General features: G+C 39.3%; 2 protein-coding genes across 3 annotated transcripts; one reads left to right on the forward strand and one right to left on the reverse strand.

The window, feature by feature from the left end:
• Positions 1-5,939: 5,939 nt before the first annotated feature.
• Positions 5,940-9,262, forward strand: LOC140886682 (uncharacterized). 2 transcript variants are annotated; one of them, XM_073293399.1, is made up of 3 exons: positions 5,940-6,331; positions 6,482-6,921; positions 7,713-8,625. In XM_073293399.1, exons 1-3 carry the CDS (start codon positions 6,167-6,169, stop codon positions 7,771-7,773), a joined length of 666 nt encoding a protein of 221 aa, XP_073149500.1. In that variant the 5' UTR covers positions 5,940-6,166; the 3' UTR covers positions 7,774-8,625. The 2 variants fall into 2 exon arrangements, with proteins under 2 accessions (XP_073149500.1, XP_073149499.1); XM_073293398.1 differs by lacking the exon at positions 7,713-8,625 and adding an exon at positions 8,633-9,262 and having other exon boundaries at positions 5,941-6,331.
• An 8,886-nt stretch (positions 9,263-18,148) lies between these two features.
• On the reverse strand, positions 18,149-23,058 carry LOC140889560 (uncharacterized). Its single transcript, XM_073297273.1, has 10 exons — positions 22,955-23,058; positions 22,709-22,850; positions 22,433-22,651; positions 22,015-22,234; positions 21,724-21,825; positions 20,789-21,255; positions 20,250-20,259; positions 19,850-20,190; positions 19,123-19,579; positions 18,149-18,351 (listed from the first exon to the last, which is right to left on the reverse strand). Exons 1-10 carry the CDS (start codon positions 23,056-23,058, stop codon positions 18,149-18,151), a joined length of 2,265 nt encoding a protein of 754 aa, XP_073153374.1.
• Positions 23,059-23,735: the final 677 nt, after the last annotated feature.

The following is a 23,735-nucleotide window of genomic DNA, read 5'->3' on the forward strand; positions in this document are numbered from 1 at the left end:
CGGTGTTGGCATTACCGTCAGGATCTGGAGGGTATGTGGTATACACTGATGCTTCTCTACAGGGGTTAGGTTGTGTCCTGACTCAGAATGGGCATGTGATCGCATACGCTTCTAGACAGCTGAAGCTTCACGAGGACAACTACCCAGTCCATGATTTGGAGTTAGCAGCCATTGTGTTCGCTTTGAAGATTTGGCGTCATTATCTGTATGACGAGAAATTTGAGATCTTCACTGACCATAAGAGTCTCAAGTATTTGTTCAATCAGGCGGACTTGAACATGAGGCAGAGACGTTGGATGGACTTGCTTAAGGACTATGATTGCGAGATTAAGTACCATACGGGAGCTGCTAATCTCACCGCTGATGCATTGAGTAGCAAGGTGCGACTATCCGCACTTCAGACTTGTTCGATGTCTAGTGCGATCAGTGACTGTTGTACTTCGGGATATACCTTCAAGCATAAGAAAGGTATGAAGAGTATCCAGATGTTTGCGATACTATCTGAGCCAGCTTTGTATTCGCGGATTCGAGATGCTCAGATTTCTGATTCGAAGACCCAGCGTTTAGCTCGTCTAGCTAACGAGGGTAGCTCATTTGGATTTCACTATCAATCAGATGGCTTTCTGTGTTTGTCTGGTAGGCTTGTGATTCCGCAGGATGAAGAGTTGCAAAAGGAAATTTTGTCTCAGGCGCATCGCACTAAGTTGAGTATTCATCCTGGGAGCAACAAGATGTACAAGGATCTACGTACTTGTTTCTGGTGGAAGGGAATGAAACGCAGTGTTTATCAGTTTGTTTCGAGATGTTTGGTATGTCAACAGGTCAAGGCAGAGCACCGACGACCTGGAGGATTGCTTCACAGTCTGCCTATTCCTGAATGGAAATGGGAGTTTATCACAATGGACTTTGTGACCCATTTGCCGGTATCCCCGAGGAACTGTGATGCTATCTGGGATGTGGTGGACCGACTCACCAAGTCAGCGCATTTCATTGTCTATAGCCGAGAGTACAATGTGGATCGTATGGCTCGATTGTACATTCAGGAGATCGTTCAATTTCATGGAGTGCCTATGAGCATTGTCAGCGATCGGGACCCCAGGTTTACTTCTAGATTCTGGGGGAGTGTTCAGCGTGCGATGGGTACTACTCTCAGTTTGAGTACTACCTATCATCCAGAGACTGATGGTCAGTCAGAGCGCACTATCCGTACTTTGGAAGATATGCTCAGAGCGTGCGTTATGGATTTTGGTTCAGCCTGGCAGGATCATTTGTCGTTGATCGAGTTCATGTACAACAACAGCTATCATACTAGTATTGTAATGGCACCTTTTGAGGCGTTGTACGGACGACGTTGTCGTACTCCACTCTTCTGGGAAGAAGTGGGGGAGAGACAGGCTGAGGGACCGGAGTTTATCCAGCAGGCGGTAGACATTATTGATCAGATCAAGAAACGGATTAAGACTGCACAGGATCGCCAGGCCAGCTATGCTAATACCAAGCGTAGGCCTTTGCAGTTCGATGTCGGGGAGAAAGTGTTTCTGAGAGTGTCACCTTTCCGTAAGATTCTCGGATTTGGCCTTAAGGGCAAGTTGTCTCCCAGATTTATCGGTCCGTTTGAGATCTTGGAGAGGATTGGCGATTTGGCTTATCGACTAGCTTTGTCACCGCATCTATCCAGTATTCACGACGTGTTTCACGTATCTCTGTTGCGACGGTATGTGGCGGATGAGTCTCATATTCTGCAGCGGTCTGAGGTTCAGGTGAGCAAAGATTTGACCTATGTTGAGAAACCTATTCGTATCCTGGATTATAAGGATAAGGTTTTGCGGAACAAAGTCATTCCTCTGGTTTTAGTTCAGTGGCAGCGCCGAGGCACTGAGGAAACTACTTGGGAGCTTGAGGACAGGATGCGTGAAGACCATCCTGAGTTGTTTTGATTTCATTCTTAAGTTGTATTCAGTTGCAACTCTGTAAACGTTTGATTTGAATAAAGAATGTTTCTGATTTCTGTATTACATTCAGTACTTAAGATGTGATTTCGAGGACGAAATATCTTAAGTGGGGAGAATGTAGTAGCCCGTAACCAAAATCAGTAATTAAGGGATTAATCATAATTACTTGGGTAGAGTTTGGAAACTCTGAAGGTGAGTTCGGAAGCTCCGAACAGGATCGGAAGCTCCGAAGGTGGATCGAAAGCTCCGATGGTATTATGTCAGGCATGACGTGTGGTTAGATCGGAAGCTCCGATCAGGATCGGAAGCTCCGATCAGGATCGGAAGCTCCGATCAGGATCGAAAGCTCCGATCACCCCTATCCGAAGCCAACAAGTGATATTTTGACACATGGCAGATCAGGATCTTCGGAAGCTCCGATGGCAAGATTGGACGTTCCGATCGAGGTTCGGAGGCTCCGATCGTTGTCTATAAATAGAAGGCCGAGAATTCATTTTCAATTGCCAATTCCGGATTTTCTCTCTACTCTAGTCGTATTCGAGTTGTTCAAGCCTTCCTAGGCTCGACCCGGGAGTCGTCGAGGTGTTCGATAGTCGTAGCGGAGTTGTGCCCAAGTTCAGGAGGCATCGACATCAAAGGGCTAACGACGGACGAAGGTATAGCTTTTGCTTCCTATAAATATTTAGGATTATGCAATAGCTAGGTCCACGCCTATAGTTAAGGCTTTTAGGGCACTTTAATGATAGTAGTATCATTTGGCAGTGTAGAGCAGACTATAGGCGTGGACCTAGAGTTGGTAGAGCTTGCACTGATTTGAGGTACGGAAGTACTGTTTGAGATATCCTGACTGAGTATGCATGTATTATGTGACTGCATGGTTTATATGTCATTGATTTATGCTGCATTCATTTGCATACTGAGCTATCTCCTTCGAGATGTCTGTTAGTAGGGTTTTTCCCTATCCTGTTAGTGGTTGGACTTCCATCGATTTGGGTCCGGCATATCCACTTGTATTATGGTATGGGAGCCACCTTCTGAAGCGACGGCACAACGTGCTACATACCAGGGCCCGGTCTGTCTCTGTTATCTGATCCTTGACCTCGAGTTTTTAGGGAGTTCACTTTGCATGCATGTATACTCATACTCTCGTACTGAGCGTTTTATGCTCACGTCTCGTACTCTGTGTTTCTGGACACCCTATTCCATGGGGCAGGTTTGCGATTGGACGAGGCGGGTGGATCCAAGAGGGGCTAGTCAGTGGTTGACCAGCTGGAGCTTCGTTTAGGTTTTATTCAGTTGTTATTTGGATTAATACAGCTGTTCGATATGGTTGTATATTATTTGGGTATTTACAGATTCCTTGCCTTGGGATTGTATATTGTTTATGGTTTTCGCAGTTTTATTCTGATATCCGTTTAATTAAGTTAATTGCATGCCTAAGTTCTGTTTAGTAGGTGATCCAGGTAAGGGTCATTACAATTCGCAGATATGTTTTGCCAGGAGAGCTTTGTTGAAAGAGTCCATCTAGCGAAAACCCATTTTTTAGGTTTTCCAGTGCATTCTTTTCCTGTCATCCTCTAAAATCCACCAGAAATTGGAGCATTCTCTTTGCCTCTAAGATAGATTTTGGAATGCGGAAGCACACATAGCATATGTGGGAATTGACTATTAGAGTACTGATTTGATTAAGACTTATTTTGCCCCTGGCCGAATAAAATTTTTTGTCCCACCCTTTCATTCTTTTCACCACTCACTCAATCAGATAACAGAATTGGAGGTTTTTTTTTTTAATTTAGGGGTGGATTTGGCATACGATTAAGATGATGCTAGCATTCTGATGGACAAGGGGCAAGAGAGTGCAGAATTCTCAAAATTGATAAGTTGGCCAAAGGCCTTTTCGTACAAAGAAAGGCAGCGGCAAATTCTTGCACAATTTTTCATAGTAACCTTGAAGAATATAAGAATATCATCTGAAAAAAAAATTTTGGTGAGAAATCGAGGGGCAGGAAAGTGAAATTCGAACCCCTATGATCAAGAAACTTTTAGTAAGACATTGGTTTTACTTAAATACTCTTCTGGTTTATTTACATAAATTTATTTGTATTTTTTAATTTATAAAATTAAATTTTATTCTTCCAAACTCAATTTTCTTCAATTTTATCCAAGTAAAAACTTATATAATTATTAATAAATATTACATAGATCTAAGATCTCACATTTATGAAAAATAAATGTTAAATATGAATTTTTTTTTAAAACAAGTAGATGAAATATATGGATACAAAAGTCATTGGCTTAAAAAATTACTTAAATAAGCTCAGATTTTTAAAGTGTTTTTATTATTAAAAAAAAAACATAAGCTTTTTTAGCTTTTGGATAAATGTTGAAAAAGTTATTATTTAAAAAAAACAAAAGTAGAAGCCAAAATGCTAAAATTTCTGGCTTTTAAAAAAACACTTATTTGGACTTAAATAAGTGTGTTTTTAAAAACGACTATTGTAACCAAACGCCTAAGTTTTGAAGAAAAGCACTTTTTTTTAAAAAAAAATTAGTGATTTTCTTTGGTTGGTTTTCGTAACCAAACGCACTCAATAAGCTGTTGTACAACTTAGCTGTTAATTATGTGCTAAATTAGTATTTTAAAAAAAAGGAAATATAAAATATGCTGTAACATATTAAAAATTTTGATCTTGTCAATATCTTAATTAATATATATATATATATATATATATAGAGTTTCTTTCAAGTGCCCACCTACCATGCCCACCAATGATGTGACACTATTCTATTATATATATATATATATATATATATATATATATATATATATAACTTAAGAGTTAGACATCAATACAAAATAACTTTTAATTGATTCAGTACAATCATATTTAAAATTATAATTAATAGATATTTTTATTCATAATTTGAATTTTTAAATAGCAGAGGCACTCTTAATAAATAAATAAAAAATACTAGTGCCTTTTACATAAACGTGTGCTTATATATATACTTTTTATGTTAATTACTTTTCGTGTTATGTTTAGATAATATGATGAGTTAAACATTAAAAAATTTAGATAAAAATAAAATAATTTTAAGTAATTTCAAAAAAAAAAAAAATTTTAAAAAAGATAAGATGTTCTAATTATTGATAAAATACAAAATGTAAGTACTCTAAATTTTTTTTTTGACATTGTTAGTTACTCTAAATTTTTTGACCTTATTAATGTATTTTATGTATAGATTGTAATGAACATTTAGGCTTCACCAGTATGGCTGTCTACTTTAATTAGGTGGTCATGTGTATGCATATTAGTAATTATGGTACACACGACTTAAATTATTTGGTGAAATCCAAGAAGAAATATCTAAAATACTGTTCAAAAAACAAAAAAAGAGAACAAAATCTCTATCTTTATTTTAAACTTTATTTGTCCATGATTTTCTCCATTTATTTGCCTTCATTTTATTTTCAAATTTAAATTAAGTTGAAACAAAAATATAAACACGACTAGTATATATATATATATATATATATATATATATATATAAAGACAACTAATTGTCATAAAAAAAAGTGACCGACAGATGATATTGAAGTAATTAGAAATATCAAAAATGAATTTGACATTACTTTCAAACGAGGATGAAATTAAATTTTATAATTCAAATACGAGGTATATTATGTTTTCATATAGAGTTGACTCACCAATTTAAAAACAAACTTGTTCATGAGTCAAAGAGCCGAATACCTTAAAGTTTGAGTTTGGTTGATTCACTTATGTTAACAAATTTCATTAAACAAGTTAAAACAAGTTTTTATCCAAATTGGAATAATTCACGAATAGCTTGTTTATTTTCATCGCAACTTCCAAACATCGAGTATGAAAATGAATTCTTACCGCATGTAAATGCCGTGTAGTCGAGGGAGATGACATGTGAATTGGGCCTAGAAGTACATAAAAATTTGAGACTATACGCAAAACCCATTAGTGAATTTGAGAGTTTTCCAATTTTTTGGTGGCCTAGATCAGATGTTGACCCAATAGTGTTGCTATCCTCGATTCTTTCATAAACCCATCGGCATCTGTAGACGTGCTGCAGTAGAGTCTCGTGTTCCGTCCACAGAAAAACTTCCACTTTTCGGGCTGAGAAGAAGAAAATCAAGTGAAATTTTGGAGAATTGGGTACGTTGATTCTTCGAGGGAGTAGGCATGGGTGTGGACTACTACAAGATTCTTCAGGTGGACCGCTCCGCCAATGACGAGGAGTTGAAGAAGGCCTACCGGAAACTCGCCATGAAGTGGCATCCCGACAAGAACCCTAACAACAAGAAGGATGCGGAATCCAAATTCAAGCAAGTTTCTGAGGCCTACGATGTAATTGAACTCTGCCCTTTTCTTGTCATGCCGTTTTTTTGTTTGTTTATTGGATGGTAATTCGAGTGCTTTGTTTGATTGATTCTTGTCATGCCGTTTTTTTGTTTGTTTATTGGATGGTAATTCGAGTGGTTTGTTTGATTGATGTAGGTGTTGAGCGATCAGAATAAAAGGGCTGTTTACGATCAGTACGGGGAGGAAGGGTTAAAGGGACAGATGCCTCCGCCGGGTGCCGGTGGTGCGGGTGGGTTTCCCGGCGGGATGGACGGGGGAGGGGCAAACTCGTTCCATTTTAACCCACGTAGAGCGGAGGATATATTTTCGGAGATTTTTGGATTTGCAAGCCCGTTTGGTGGGATGGGGGATACAGGCGGTGGCTCTAGGGTTGGTGGGTCGGGTTTTCCTAGCAATATGTTTAGGGACGATATGTTTGCTTACAAAAAGGCTGCTGCAGCAGGTGGTGAAGGGAGCTCGGCCGGTGCTACGCGGAAGGCCGCCGCCATTGAAAGGATGTTACCTTGTAGTTTGGAGGATTTGTATAAGGGGACTAGTAAGAAGATGAAGATTTCGAGGGATATTATGGACAATAGGTAAAGTCTTCACCTTTTTTATGTTATTTCACCGCTTTGTCAGCTATTCTGTTCTTGTTAGAGTTTAATCGAATTGGATTCGATTGGATTAGCTGTGAATTTGTTCTTACAGATTTGTTTGTGTGTCTGAGGTATTTGAATTGGTTAGTAGATTTGTGTTTGAGAAGGGACCAGTTTTGGTTGCATAAGAGATGTCACCGTTAGCATTTCAACCGGGGGAAGCGAGTGAGGCAACGTCCACTTTTTGTTTGGTTGTAAATTTCAGTGTTCTAAAAGACGACACCTAGGTGCTAAGCTGTCACCCATCGCCCCGATTTTTGCAAAGGCGACGCCTTTGGGCGATGCAGCATTAATCGGCCCCTAAAGGGATAGCAGTCCGCCTAGGCGACTCGTAATCCGCATAAGGCCTCGTGGACGGATTGATATATTAGATTAACTGTATATCGCATCTTTCCGATTATATAATAGAACTTCTCGAAATGTATTTGTATCGGACGAGTAAGATGTCATGGATTTGAGTTTGAATCCAATACATAGGAAGTGCTGGAGAAATACGGAGATGAACAAGGATATTTTAAAGATTTAGCTTTAAAAAAAATCCCCTAGGTGCTAGGCAGCGCGGGTGGCCGCTCGTCAGCCGCATTTTAGAACACCGGTAATTTTAGAAACTTTTGTTTCTTTTAGGTAAAAATGTGTGGTGGTATTTAAGTAAGATACTTTGCATATGTAAAGTAAATATTCCTTTTACAAATGCAAATCAGGCTTCAAACTTCGAATGGTTTGTTTATCAGTTCTGTGTATTCGTCGAGAAAAGAAGATATTGCACCATTATGTACCATACCTTGTATCTAGGACATGTTGGTGACTTGGTGTTGCCCCAAGAGGGAATCAAATGTGCTTCTAAATGGCGAAGTTCTTGGCCGGGAAGAAACAAAAGCAGTAGCGCAGCTGAGTGGCGGTCAGCAAGGGAGTTGATCCCCTCATATATTTTTTTTAATAAACCCATTTTTTTTTTTGTGATAGTACTTTACATATGCAAAAATGTGATTTCAAGTTTTTACGAATTCTTTGTTCCTCGGTTTCATTCCTAGTTTTGTTAAAAGCCCAGAAAAAATAGATTTTGGAATCTTTATTTCTATATTGCGTGCTCTAGTGTCCTTATTCTTAATAAGATTATTTGGTACAGATATTGTGGCAAAACAAGCTCATAAATTCCCTAAATTCACCTTCATAAACATCTACGCATTTGGGAAACAAACTTCCCAAAAATGGTTTTGTTTTGTGTGGCTTTACTCTTTAGGAGGCAAGCAGTTCGTTATCGGCCAGATGATGTGCTTGAGAATTGGTGCAGACCTACGAGCAATTGTTGTCCAAATATCAATTTCATGTTCATAATTTATATTTGGCGATATTGATCATTATGGTCTCTACATAGAAATAGTTCTCTAAAAGAAAGTCGTAAAAGTTTTGTTGCGTAATTGCGTTGAACTTGGTGATCAATGCCACTCTTTTACAAGTCTTTTGTCTTTCAAACTCGGTATGGCCTAAAGTTAATGTTATTTTCTAGATCTGATTTGATCTATATACATCTCCTGGTACATGCTCCAGATCAGAATGTATAGATAGTGTAGCCAATGTAAGAAACAGTGGTAACTAGCATTGAGTAACTCTGCTCATAGCTTGTCATGTTCGATCAATTTTACGTTTGCAGGAGACCGGCCACCGTGGAGGAAATTCTCACCATCGCAATCAAGCCCGGGTGGAAAAAAGGAACAAAGATCACTTTTCCGGAAAAAGGAAACGAACAACGAGGTGTCATACCCTCAGACCTAGTCTTCATCATCGATGAAAAGCCTCATAACGTATTTAAGAGAGATGGAAACGACCTAATCACCAGTCAGAAGATTTCTTTGGTGGAAGCTCTGACTGGCTACACCGCACAAGTGACGACCCTTGATGGTCGGAATCTGACAATACCGATTAACAGCATCATTAGCCCCACGTACGAAGAAATTGTTAGAGGGGAAGGGATGCCGATCCCGAAAGAACCTGGCAAAAAGGGAAACCTGAGAATCAAATTCAACATTAAGTTTCCTAGTAGGTTGACTTCAGAGCAGAAAATTGCCATTAAAAGGCTATTTTCGCCCTCTTGAACACTAGTGGTGAAGTTCTTGGAGTACTACTCTAAGCTTGTGCTATTTATTTTCATGGTTGGTTGGAGTTTTGTGATTTTAGTGACAGTTCTTTTAGATTTTTTAATTTAATTTTTTAATGTTTGTTTATTGCATTAAATTAAACTTTCTGGCCTTTTGTAATTTTATGCGATCCATTTTGATTTCGAGTCTTAATTGGCAGCCAATTTTCATATGCTTTGACGTCATTTGGCTCGTAAAGTATATAATATCGGCTACGTTAAGCTACTTTTCGTATATTTTTGTTTTATGTCCTGTATTTTCCTCAAATTCTACGAATGATTAGAATTATGCATTATTCTGTTATCCTGTAGATGTATCATGTACGTGACAGTGTTGCTTGATCTTCGCCCTTGGGGATGCATCTATTCTAGAAAATTTATTATATAGTTTTTCTTATAAGTTTCTTAGTATCATATTACTTCATATATATATATATATAATATAAAATACCGAAAATTATCTTAACTTTGCTTCTTCATCTACATTTATTTAAAATCGATTAAAAAAAATCGCATTTGAAGATTTTGTTAATTGATATCGTTTTGTATATTTTTCTTTGTAATTAGGTGTGTCTTTAAAGTCAGAATTAAACAACTATATTTGATTATATAATTGTGACATGATGTAAATGTGATTATTAATTATGCACCTATACGTGCTCCAAGGGGCAAGGGCCATATTCTTGTAAATTAGTTAATATAAAAGAGAGAGGACTAAAAAAAAAAAAAGGAGGTCTTTTAGTCCTCTCAAAGAGAAGATTCAGAATTTTGATTAATTATCTTTGCATGACGTGAATTACTTCGCCAAAAACCATGGTTCAGAGTCTGTTTTACTCGTAGACAAGCAAATAAGGTTGTTCACAATCTTGATAGGAAGTCTTATTTCCATGCTCATCCCACGATTTGGACTTCTCCTCCAGATTTCATCAATAATGTTTTGAATGAAAATTGTAATTCTCTAAGTTCTTAATAATACTAATTCTTCCGAGAGTGTTATTTACACTTCACATTTTGTTAAATACACTTCATTTTTAATTTTATACTAAAAATTGGCAATTTTACCCTTTCATTGTTTTTATTTTTAGTCAATTCAATTATATGAACTTGAAATGAATATTTTATTCCTTAAAATCATCCTATTTTGAAAAGATTTTATTTAAACATCTTTTGTCTTTTTTGGACATGAAGTTATTTATTTTCTTGAATAACTTGATTTGAGATTTTGATAAGCTTATTATAATATCTTATCTAATATATTGTTTTCATGTTGTTTAGATTCGATATGAACAAATCTAGAGAATCCTACGTCTACAAGGAAACATGTTGAAGGAAGGATTCTAGTCTATATATTGGAGAAAGACAAATCAATTGAAAGACGGATACATAGAGAGACCGTGTGAGTTTATATAAGTTGAGAAAGAGCTGTAGAATGAAAAAAAAATCTTGCATCGGTCGTTGTTACTTGAAGCCTTGAAGAACACTCGAAGATCGGTGATCGAGAAGTGTGCTACTCGTGTGATTTTGGCTTCAACATTTTTTTCTCCTTATCTCGTTTTATTTATTCTATTTCATATAGAATGTTTTAGGAGAACTTTTACTCTTTATTTTCTCACTTGTTTTGAGAAATTGATTTTTACAATAATCACTAGTTTTAGGGTTTGTAAAACTCTTTGATATATTTTCTAGTGAAGTTTTGCCCTCAGGCGCTGCAAGAGTATTTTATACTCTTGCTTAATTCATTTGAGTCTATTTATTTGGTTGCTTATTTATTTTATTCACGCTTAAATTATATTCCGCTGCAAATTACTTTAGGTGTTATTGTAGATGTTGTCAACACCTTGTGACAACACCTCAAACTGTTTATGTGCAACCCCAATTCCTTTACAAGTGGCATCAGAGCCATATTCTTGATATACTAAGAACTGATCTTGGTTTGTTTATTTTATTACAGGGAATAAGATGGACTCATTGTCTGTTGCGAACTCGTTTTTGAAACCTCCGGTCCTTGATGGCACGAATTACGCACTATGGAAGAATATGATGCGATATACTATTAAGGCTATGGATGTTCGTGTTTGGCAAAGTATTCTGACTGGTTGGACTCCTCCAAAGACGCTAGATAAAGATGGAGACTACATCATCAAGCAAGAAGAAACTTGGACTGCTGAGGAAACACAAAGTTCAAGCTACAATGCTAAAGAACTCAATGCAATTTTTGCAACTGTGGATATGAGGATGTATGGAATCATAGCTGACTGCACTATTGCTAAGGATGCATGGAATGCTCTTCAAGAACACTGTGAAGGAACTGATAGCGTGAGAAGAACAAGATTGAGATTGTTAAACGCAAGATTTTAGAATATCAGGATGGATGAGAATGAAAGTATTGCTGATTATGATAAGAAACTTAGGGAAATAGCTACAGAGGCGCATGCTCTTGGAGGACCTATTGCTAGTGAAACTATGGTGAACAAGGTGCTTCGATCCTTGCCTAAAAGATTCAATGGGAAGATTTGGGCGCTTGAAGAAATAAAAGACACTTCAAAGATGAAGATTACTGAAATCATTAGCATTCTTCAAGTTTTTGAGATGAACAATTCAGAACAAGAGAAGGATAAAGGAAAATCTATAGCCCTTCAAGCCTCGAAACCCTCATACGAGGAGTATGTTCAATTTCATCAAGAAGTTCATCAATCTGACTTTGAAGATGATTCGATCTCTATCATGACTAAGAAATTCAATGATTATCTGAAGAAGATGAAAGAGTCAAGAAAGGCGGATCAAAAACTCAAGGCTCTAATGTTCCCTAACAAGCCTTTAAGGATTACTGGACCAGAACAATCACCAAGGAAACTTGTTGATATTCCTAAGCCTCGACTGATGTTGTAAGGAAAGAAAAAGTTTGTCTCAAAGAAGTTGGACACTGTTCAATGTCACGCTTGTCAAGGCTTTGGACACTATGAAAGTGAGTGTGCCAACACGCTTAGAAAAGGGATGAACACGTCTTTGATTAATGAAGAGTCCGAAGAAGAAGAACAGGAAGATAAAGAAAGCCATACTGCCTTATCTGCTCTATTGGAGAGCAAGAAAAAGTTTCAAGTCAATCCTTTAGGTGTTGCCGCAGGTGTTGCCACACTTGGCCACAACATCTCCCAAAGGTCAGTTTGTTTGAATTCTTCCATTACTGATAATATGTGTGATAATGATCCAGGTGAATATACAATGTCCATGGAAGAAGCCCGGATGATGTTTGAAGAGTTACATACTAATTGGGTTGAAAGAAATAAGATGAATAATATTCTTTCAAAGGAAAATTTTGATCTAAAGGCTGATGTGTCAAGACTGGAAGTCATGCTGAGTAAGAAAGACATGGAATTAAGCCAAGTGAAGAAAGAACTCGGAAAAGCAAATTCTACCTTGGCCAAGTTTAATTCAAGCACTTCCAAGCTTGATTCGTTACTCATGATGGAAAGAGATGGTACGACTGGTTTAGGTTTTGAAAACAGCATATTTGAGGTTGGTGAAAGTTCGAAAGGCCCTGTGTTTGTCAAAGAAAGTAGCAGTACAGAAAGCTCAAGCAAAAAGGCCTTACCAATTGATCCTCCAAAACCAAAGCCACAGCCTGCTGCTCCTTCAATGTTTAGAAGGAAACGAAAGTACATTTGTCACTACTGTCATAGACCTGGTCACATCAAACCATACTGTTTTAAGCTGCAGGAAGATTACAGATATAGATCTGCATCGAAGGTGTTGCCAACACCTCCCCACAACATGTTGGTAGCGCTTATCGCGTACGCCCAAATTACCTGACTCAATCAGATAAACAAATTAATGTAGTAGTGTGAGTAGGGATCGTTCCCACGAGGAAAGGGAAATTTAAAAATGTTCTTAAAAATAAAAAGGGGGTTTTCAAGTTCGGATTAACTACTAAGAAATTTAAACAACTAAAATTCACTGGCATGCAAAAATTAAATAAAGATTGGGGAAATTCAATAAGAGACAAGCCTTGGTTTCGGTCAACTACACCCTTGATTTCATTCGTTCGATCATCGATTATCTAAAAATCTTTAATCACGTAGAATATTCATCATTGGAAAATAAATTCCTGTTTTACCTAAATCTTAGTTAATTAGACACAAGCGTTCTAAGATAACCCTTATCAATGAATTAACCCAATACAAGTGATTAGATTTAAACTCACGATAGCATGCAAACTAGTAAAACTGATAAATCTAGACAACTCATACACAAGCGGATGAATTTAGCCTAGTCAATTATTATCCCTACAATTCCTAACCTTACAAGTAGTTGCTTCGCAAATTAGATAATTCGAACAATTACGGATTCAAACTCTAATTTAGCAGTAGATTATATATAAGAATTATCAGGTGATCAATCTAATAATCAAACATACAATCATGAAATAAATCAGAATAATACTTGATACTCAACAATAATCAAAATCTGAAAACATGAATCTCTCGAATAAATTAATCAAGGGCTTCGTCTTCCTTAACCAAGTATTAAAAACTAGCCAACACAATTCATGAAGAACAAAGTAAAAATAATAAGAAGAGATGGAATTCTAGAATTCTTAGAAAAAACCTAGTCTCTTTTTTTTACGTTTCCTCCCCTCTCTTCGACAATCAAAACTCCCCTTCTTGGTAACAAATCGTCCAAAGATAAGCCTAGGAATTAAAACAAGAGTTTCCAAAACATAAAATTCTTCCAAAAATAAGTCTGTGCGACCAACGGCGCGGGCGCTCCATATAGTGGCGCGCGCGCTCAACCTCTACGCTCTTTCATTCCTCAGAATGGCGCACGCGCCCATTGTTCCTGCACGGGCGCTCAATGTCTACGCATTTTCTCCTCTTTTCTTCTCAGCAATGGCGCGGGCGCGCCTTATTATAGAGCGGGCGCTCAATGCTCACGCAAAAATTCCATATTCCCCTAGATCATCACGCGGGCGCGCCACTCAGCAGGGCGGGCGCTCCTCGCTCTCGAATTTCTCCTTTTCTTCAATTCCTTAAGCCTTCAATTCTTGATCTTTTCTTCCCTCTTTTGCACTTATATCCATCAACTCGATTCCCACGCCTTGTTTCCTTCATATAACAAAAACAACAGAAAAGCGCATAAAACCGACCAATAAAACACAAGAGTCAAGCACAATACTAACAATAGAAGCGCATAAAATGCACTTATCAAATTCCCCCAAACTTAAACTCTTGTTTGTCCCGAACAAAACCAACCGTCTAAAAAGAAACTTACACAACACCACAACATCATCAAGAATTATCGTGTATCAATAACCTCAGCAATGAAATAAAATTTTTTTAAATCCAATCACATCACATCCTCCTAACATTGAAAAATTGTTTAAGCAAGAAACATAACTCAACCTTATAGGATTTTAGACTCCGCAACTCACGTTCACAACATTCTCCCCCAAACTCAACGCAAACATCTATAGATCATGAGGACTTTTAAGGAAACTCGGGATCAACACACAAGACATTCAATCAAATTAGCTCAAGAAAGAAGAAAGTGTGTGCATGTTTTGATCAAAATGCATATTCATAAAAAATGTCAATCGACAATCCATAGGCTAAACTCTCACAACCCCTCTCCACTAGTATATTAGGCGACTGTGACTTGGTCCATAGGTCTTATTCGGCTTATAATGTACAGCTGGGCTTATGGCTACAAACGAAGGCAAGAATTCAAAAAGGGAGTAAAATATGATTTTATCTCTTAAATCCACTCCTCTTCATTCACACGACAACTTTTTCATTATTTTCAACTCCATTTTTTTTCCTTTGAATTTTCATCCCGTTTTTTTTTCTCTTTTTTTTTTTCTTTTTTAAAATTACTACACTTCTGTCGATTTTTCATTGCAATTCTCAACACACTATCCATTTTAAGTATTCAAATCAAGAGTATAAAAATCAAACATGCAATTACTCCCTAAAGATAGGAAATAGTGTTTAAGCTGCAGGTAGTAATTGTAGGACCTTGGAATAATACCGAATGGTGTTTTATCACACGTTTTCATGCATGCCATTCGTTTTCAATTAGCTCAAAAGGGGTACTAGGGACATAATGTATTCAGGGTGGCTTGAAAGGCTCAATCAAATTAGAAAAATTGCCTATCTCATTCCTAAGTCACAATGTACCAGTATTGCACCTCGAGGGATGTTCAAGCTAGTTCTAGATTAATCTCTCTCCACAATTAACTCATATGAATTTGACCAGTGCAGAAAAAGAAGAAATCACCAACAGTAAACAGTGATTTTGCACAACAAAAACTCAGCAAATGCACCTCTTGTGCTCATGTATATGTGACAGCTCAAAGGGCAACTATGGACAATGCATGAATAAATAAGTAAAGGCCCAATTGATCCAACAACGCCTCAATCCTTTCTATTTCTGTCCGTTTCAAATTCAGGGTCAAACGAAATTCACAGAGTATATAAGAGTTTCAAGTCAACTTGGTCAAAGTTTCAAAAAAAATTTGTTTGTCAGGAGGCAGACATTCAAGGACTCAATTTCCCAATTAAAAAAAACTAAACATTGGTTATCTTACCATTGTTCTCAAAAGTGCTGCAACTCATACAACTCACACAAAAACCACTAATCAATAAATTAACAAACTAAACATGGACACACAAACACAACTAATGCTTAATTAAACAAAGTAAAACAAAGCAACACCTAGCATCCTACGGAACTCCCCCCAAACTTAGGTACATACATTGTCCTCAATGATATGACAGTATAAAAGAACAGAACTAGGACATGTACCTCGGGTGATGACCGTCAGTGGTCACCACCATCACCGTCAGGATGTGGATCAGCAGGAGGGTCAGTCGGGCCAAACATCAGAGGCCACTGTGGTCGCGGGGGCAGGAAGCTGGAATCATCAGGAAAGTAGTGTGGGAGAACAGCTGCAGAGAGGTCCATCATGTAATTCATAAAGATTCCAGACGTCTGCTGCATAGTGCGAATCTCCTCTCTCTACTGCTGCTGCTCCTATCGTGATAGGCGCACCTCCTCCTCGAGTCTAGCCAATCGATCAGTCATAGAAGGATCCGACTGATGCTGGGGTGCCTGTGCTCGACGTCCTGCAGCTCTCTCGTCTCTCGCTCGCTGCACCGTTGGAGGTATCAAGCGGGTGTGACAGTCAAATGCAATGGCGGTGATGGGCTTCAAAATCTCCTCCGTGGGTCTCCATTCCACCCCGACCTCCTCACAAAGATCAGAAATAATGACAGGAAATGCAAGACCACCACTCGTCTTGCCTCCTACTACGTGCAGAATAGTCTCTTGACAAATGAGTCCCAAATCAATGGACTTCCCCTCCACAATGCAATAGAGCAATAAAGCGCGATCCTGTGTAACCTCGTGCTCATGGTCGGTCGGCTTCAGACGAGCACAAATAAAATTATACCATAGATTGACCTCATATTGCAGCTCAGTCTTCTTTAACTTGGATGGCATACCATCTCGCCCATAGCGCCACTCAGCCCCCGGTCGACAGATGCGACGAATAACAGCGTCGTAATCAATGTCACTGTTTTTGAATTCTTGATATTCGTCGTGATACACTGGAGGAATCTTAAAGAGAGTATCAATGGTGTGGGAGTCGAATGGAACCATTTTCCCACGCACGAGTACCTTTAACTGAACATGTTTCACCTTGAGATTGGCGTAGAACTCTCTAACCAAAGGAACAACTGCGTCCTGAGGTTGCTTTGCAAACACCTGCCATTGTCGGGCAACAATTTCCCGACCAACACTCGTCATATGAGTACTAGGGTCAAAACCAATAGATGCGTCGAATCCTCGTTCGGCAAGGATATTTTTCCCAAGCCATTCTTGATAAATTGCAGCCGCCTGGGCGTTCCAGAAACGCTTACTATCTGCGGAAGGGGCGGGAGTAGAAGAAGAAGAGGCCCCAAACTTAGTTTTCTTCGTGGGCGCCATATAACAAACACGTGGTGTGCACTTCTGAAAATTCACAAAAACCACAATACCACACCCTTCTTCCCTCTAGCTTCAACAATACACCCACGGCACGACTCCACCACAATCACCAAACAACCAATGCAGAAATAATATGCCCCCCCCAAACTTCAACAAAATTCACTTCACAATTTCACAATATGAATATCGGCTTGAAGGAAAGCTTCAAACCCAAAGAGGAAAACCAACACTTACCCAATATAAGAACGAACTCGATGTCCGACTTGAAAAGCTCCAAACAACTCCTACTAACAATGTGAGCAATCCGACCAAAATCCACGCTTCTTCGATGGGTTGAGAGAAATTGGGGAAAGGATTTGGGAGATTGTAGTAGACAAATTGCTCCAAAGAAGGGATTTGATGAATGAAATCGATCTCGTGAGATTAGGGATTTAGGGATTTAGAGAAGTTTGCAAGATTTGGGAGAGAAAGTGAGACAACAAACTCGAAAAAGTGTATTATATATCCCGTCGCGCGCGCGCTTAATGTTGTGGGGCGCGCGCGCATAAGCTTCGCACAATTTATCTCTCGAGATGGCAGATCGCGCGGGCGCGCATGAAAGTGGGGCGCGCGCTCATGTGCTTTGCATTTGCAAGACTGGGTGCCCAGGGATTGCGCGGGCGCTCAATGTTGTGGGGCGCGCGCTCTTGGGCTACGCAAAAATAAAATTTCCTGACTTTAAAGCTGCGCGGGCGCGCGTTAGAGTGGGGCGCGCGCTCTTGGCCTACGCAAAAATATAAATCTTCTGATACAGAGGTGGTGCGGCCGCGCAATATAATGGGGCGCGCGCTCTATGGCTTCGAATTGTCCAATTTTTTTGCGACAAAACCTGTGGAAAAGTAAAACCATATCAGCTCTTAAGTTACGCAAAATTAATAAAGTAAAAACTAAGATAAAATGACAAAAGGAATGAATGAAACAGAGGTGTAAAGACGAGAAAAAGAATAAAAATTTGGGTTGCCTCCCAAAAGCGCTTGGTTTATAGTCGTCAGCCCGACTGGATGCTGTGAGTTAATCAATCTGTGGCAGATCATCGAGTGTGAGATCATGCGCATCCTCTTCCTCATTCGCTTGGACCCCTTCAAAGTAATGCTTCAGGCGTTGGCCATTCACCTTGAATATTTTCGACGTTTCCAAGCTCTTTATCTCTACTGCACCATGAGGAAAAACATTAGTGATAACAAACGGGCCAATCCATCTAGAATGCAACTTACCTGGGAATAATCGAAGTCGTGAGTGATATAACAAAAATTTTTGACCGGCTTCAAAGACCCTTCTAGAAATCATCTTGTCGTGGAAAGCCTTTGTCTTTTCCTTATAAATTTTTGAGCTCGCATATGCATCATTGCGTATCTCTTCTAATTCTTGCAACTGCAGTTTCCTGTGCGCTCCACTCTCATCCATCCGCATGTTGAAATTTTTAATAGCCCAGTAGGCTCAATGCTCCAATTTGACAGGCAGATGGCATGGTTTCCCAAAAATCAACCGATATAGGGACATCCCAATCGGTGTCTTGAACGCGGTTCTATATGCCCACAGTGCATCATCCAAGCGCAAACTCCAGTCTTTTCTAGTAGGATTCACTGTCTTCTCCAAAACGGATTTGATTTCTCGATTTGAGACCTCAGTTTGGCCATTCGATTGCGGGTGATACACAGTGGAGAGTTTGTGTATCACATGATATCTCTTCAATAAACTAGCCACAGTCCGGTTGTAGAAGTGCGTTCCTCTATCACTAATGAGGGCTCTTGGGATTCCAAACCTAGAAAAAATATTGTGTTGAATGAAATCTGCAACCACTTTCGAATCGTCAGTACGGGTGGCCTTGGCTTCCACCCATTTCGAGACATAATCCACAGCAAGTAATATATAAATAAATCCGTACGAACTAGGAAAAGGACCCATGAAGTCGATACCCCATACATCAAAGATTTCACATATTAAAATGGGTTGTTGAGGCATCTCCTTACGCTGGGATATATTACCTGTCTTTTGGCATTGAGCACATGACTTACAAAACATGTAAGCGTCTCGAAATATGGATGGCCAAAAAAATCCACAGTCCAATATCTTCCTAGCAGTTCTTTTTGCTCCAAAATGGCCACCATAAGCATATGAGTGACAAAATGTGAGAATTGGGATTACCTCGCTTGCAGATACACATCGTCGTATGACTTGATCAGTGCAGTGATTCCACAAGTATAGATCATCCCACACATAATATTTAGCATCACTTCGGACCTTATATTTTTGTGCCTTAGAGAATTCAGACGGAAATCCATTAGTAACTAAATAATTCACAATATTTGCGTACCATGGTAATTCCGTGCTGACTGAGAATAACTGCTCATCGGGAAATTCTTCTCGCAACTTCAGCTCTTCTTCAACGTGAACTAGCCGACTCAAGTGGTCAGCCACACGATTTTCAGTTCCTCTCTTATCCTTAATCTCCACATCAAATTCGCTCAGCAGTAGTATCCATCTTATTAGCCTCGGCTTTGCCTCCTTCTTCGCCATTAGAAAACGAAGAGCTGCATGATCAGAATAGACAATAACTTTAGCACCAAGTAAATATGAACGAAATTTTTCTAAAGCAAAAACTACTGCTAAAAGCTCCTTTTCTGTAGTGGAGTAGTTTCATTGGGCATCGTTCAGAATGCGCGAAGCGTAGTAAATAGCGTGCGATGTTTTCCCAACTTTTTGTTCCAATACCGCTCCTATGGCATAATCACTGGCGTCACACATGATTTCAAATGGCTTAGTCCAATCCGGTGGTTGGATGATTGGCGCTGAAGTCAATGAGCCCTTGAGTTTATCAAAAGTAGTTTTGCATGACTCATTGAATTCAAACGTCACATCCTTCTGCAGCAGTTTGCACATAGGATATGCAATCTTGGCAAAATCCTGAATATACCTCCTGTAAAAACCTGCATGGCCAAGAAAAGAGTGCACCTCCCGCACACTTACGGGGTAAGGTAAAGACTGAATAATATCAATTTTTGCTTTATCTAACTCTATCCCCTTAGATGAGACGACATGACCCAACACTATACCTTGCCCAACCATAAAATGACATTTTTCAGAATTAAGAACCAGGTTGGTTTCGACACACCTCTTAAGAACTAGAGCAAGATTAGACAGACAATCTTCAAATGAGTCACCATAGACAGTAAAATCATCCATGAAGACTTCTAATATGTGCTCTACAAAATCAGAAAATATACTAACCATACACCGTTGAAAAGTAGCCGGTGCATTGCATAGTCCAAAGGGCATGCAGCGGTATGCAAAAGTTCCGAATGGGCATGTGAATGTCGTTTTCTCCTGATCTTCTGGTGCAATTGCAATATGAAAATAACCAGAATAACCATCAAGAAAACAATAGTAAGGATGACATGCTAACCTCTCAATCATTTGATCAATAAAGAGGAGAGGGAAGTGGTCCTTTCGGGTTCCTGCATTAAGCTTCCTATAATCAATACAAACCCTCCACCCATTTTGAATGCGGGTTGGAACCAATTCGTCGTCCTTATTTTTCACCACTGTAATTCCAGTTTTCTTGGGTACCACCTGTACCGGACTGACCCACTGACTGTCAGAAATCGGGTAGATGACCCCAACTTCAAGTAGCTTCAGAATTTCAGCTTTTACCACCTCCATCATAGGTGGATTCAACTTCCTCTGCGGTTGCCGTGAGGGACTTGCACCATCTTCCATCAGAATTCTATGCATGCATGTGGAAGGGCTAATTTCCTTGATATCTGCTATGGTCCACCCAATAGCAGTTTTATTCTCTTTTAGAACATTGACCAGTTGTTCTTCTTGCTCGGCTTCCAAGCTGCTGGAGATGATGACATGTAGTGTTTCTCCTTCTCCAAGGAACACATACTTAAGGTGGGTTGGAAGCGTTTTCAGCTCAACCACTGGTGCCTGCAAAACAGATGGAAGGCGCCGAGTGTTAGAGATCGGTAAAGACAAATAAGATACATCACCTAACTGTGGTAGCTCAGGAGCACTGTTCAGAATATCCTCAATTTCATCCACTTCGCGGCTGCATCTAATTCCTTCTTCCGTTTTCATAGAGGGTGCTGTAATAGCCACCTCTAGCTCATCTTTTCCTGTATGCTCAAAAACATCTTGGGCCAAGAAATCCACAATATCAACAGAAAATATACAATCATCACTATCAGGAAATTTCATAGCATCATAGATATTAAATTTCACAACCTCGCCATCAAATTCCATAGTGAGTGTGCCACTGTGAACATCAATTTTAGTCATGGATGTTTTCAAAAACGGTCTGCCTAATAAAATAGGACTATTATGATTACCATTTTCCATGTCTAGCACATAAAAGTCTGCAGGAAAAACTAACTCATTTACTTGCACCAGCACATCTTCCACCACGCATCTAGGATATGCATTAGACCTATCAGCTAATTGTATAACAATGCCAGTCTTATTCAGTGGACCAAGTTTCAAGGATGCATAAATAGAGTATGGCATGACATTGATTGATGCTCCTAGATCTAACATGGCCTTTTCAAGTCTAATATTTCCTATAGTGCATGGGATGGAGAACATACCTGGATCCTTGCATTTGGCGGGTAATTTTCTTTGGATCACTGCATATACATTCTCACCTAACTCCACTTTCTGACATCCCTTCAAAGTCTGTTTCCTCTTAGCTGTGCCCAATTCCTTCAAAAACTTTGCGTATCAAGGTACCTGCTTAATGGCATCTAGCAATGGAATGTTAACCTCACATCTACGAAAAGTTTCATATAACTCCTTAATTCCCTCACCTTTCCTAGAGTCCTTAAGAGCTAAGGGGAAAGGGGCAACAGGCTTATATTCAGATAGAGGAGGAAACTTACCTCTTGGCGAATCATCCTTTGATGATTTTTCCTCACTTACCTTTTGCTCTTCTTCGTGTAGCTTCTCTTTGGGCTCAACCTCAACTTCCTTCTCCTTCATTTTCAACTCCTTCCCAGTTCTTAAAGTTATTGCACTGGCGTTCTCTCTTGGATTTACCACAGTTTGAGATGGCAGACTGTTGGAATTTTGTGCTTCTAGCTTGTTGATTGCTGTAGCGAGCTGTCCCATTTGAGTAGTTAAGTTTTGGATACTTGCTCGGGTGTCCTGTTGAAAAGATGCAGTATTAGTTGCAAGTTCCTTAACTATATTTTTGAGAAACTCACCTGGTGTTGGTATCTGAGGTCTCTGCTGCTGCTGTGGAAAGGGTGGCCTAAAAGCTTGATTTGGCGGTGGAGCCTGAGGTACATGTTGATTTGCCTGCTGATTCCCGTATCTAAAATTGGGATGATCCTTCCAACCAGGATTGTACGTGTTGGAATACGGATTATACTTCCGTTGTGGTGGTCCAAGAAATCCTCCAGTAGCGTTTACCTGCTCAATTGATTCCTCTTGAAGTGTAGGACACATATCAGTGGCGTGTCCTATTGCAGTGCAGATGCCACAAGCCTTCGCAGTCTGCCCATTCCCTACAGCCATCTGACGCACAAGAGTGGTTAATTCAATTCATTGTTGTTCAAGGGAAGAGACATTTACCTCATTGTTTCTCCTCGGTGCATGATCAGTTCTGTTGGTGCCAAATTGCTGAGAATTGGCAGCCATATTCTCTATTAAGTTCCTTTCTTGCACCGGAGTTTTATCCACAAAAACTCCTCCACTAGCAGCATCTAGCATAATCCTGTCATGAGGTAGCAAACCTTCATAGAAATATTGAATTAGAGGTTTTCACTTATCTGATGTTGCGAGCAACTAGCGCATAGCTTTTTGAACCGCTCCCAATACTCGTGAAGTGATTCCCCCGTCATCTGCTTGATCCCATAGATCTCTTTCCTGATGTTTTCTGCTCTCGATGCTGGAAAATATTTTTCAAGAAAAATCCTTTTCATGTCAGTCCAGGTTGTAATCGATCCAGAGGGCAAGTAGTATAGCCAATCCTTAGCAGCACTCTTCAAAGAGAAAGGAAAGGCTCGAAGCTGGATCTGCTCCTCTGTTACTCCATGTGGCTTCATGCTAATACACACTACATGGAACTCCATCAAATGCTTATTAGGATCTTCACCTGCAAGACCATGGAAAGAAGGCAACAAGTGAATTAATCCAGATTTTAATTCAAATGTAGCATTATTTTCTAATGGGGGAAAAGTAATGCATAAGGGTTGTTGATTCAAATCTGGAGTGCCCAATTTTCAGAGGCTCAGGTTCGCATTATCAGCCATCTCTTATTCTTCAGAAAAAGCAGCTCGAGCAGCGGCTTCTTGTTGTTGCCTACGACGTTCTCTCCTTTGTCTATGCAAGGTTCTTTCAATTTCCGGATCGTAGAGAAAGTCTTCCTCAGTAAAATCACCTGAAAGCATGAACTAAAGAAAAAGCTAGAAACAAAGAAAAAAAAATAGAACAGAATGAGAATAACAGAATAAAACAAAAAGAAAGCAATTAAGGAAAAGAACACAATAAATTAACACCGTTCCCCGGCAACGGCGCCAAAATTTGGTAGCGCTTATCGCGTACGCCCAAATTACCCGACTCAATCAGATAAACAAATTAATGTAGTAGTGTGAGTAGG

This window comes from Henckelia pumila, chromosome 3, assembly GCF_033568475.1.
Source record: "Henckelia pumila isolate YLH828 chromosome 3, ASM3356847v2, whole genome shotgun sequence".
In the NCBI taxonomy this organism is placed as follows: domain Eukaryota; kingdom Viridiplantae; phylum Streptophyta; class Magnoliopsida; order Lamiales; family Gesneriaceae; genus Henckelia; species Henckelia pumila.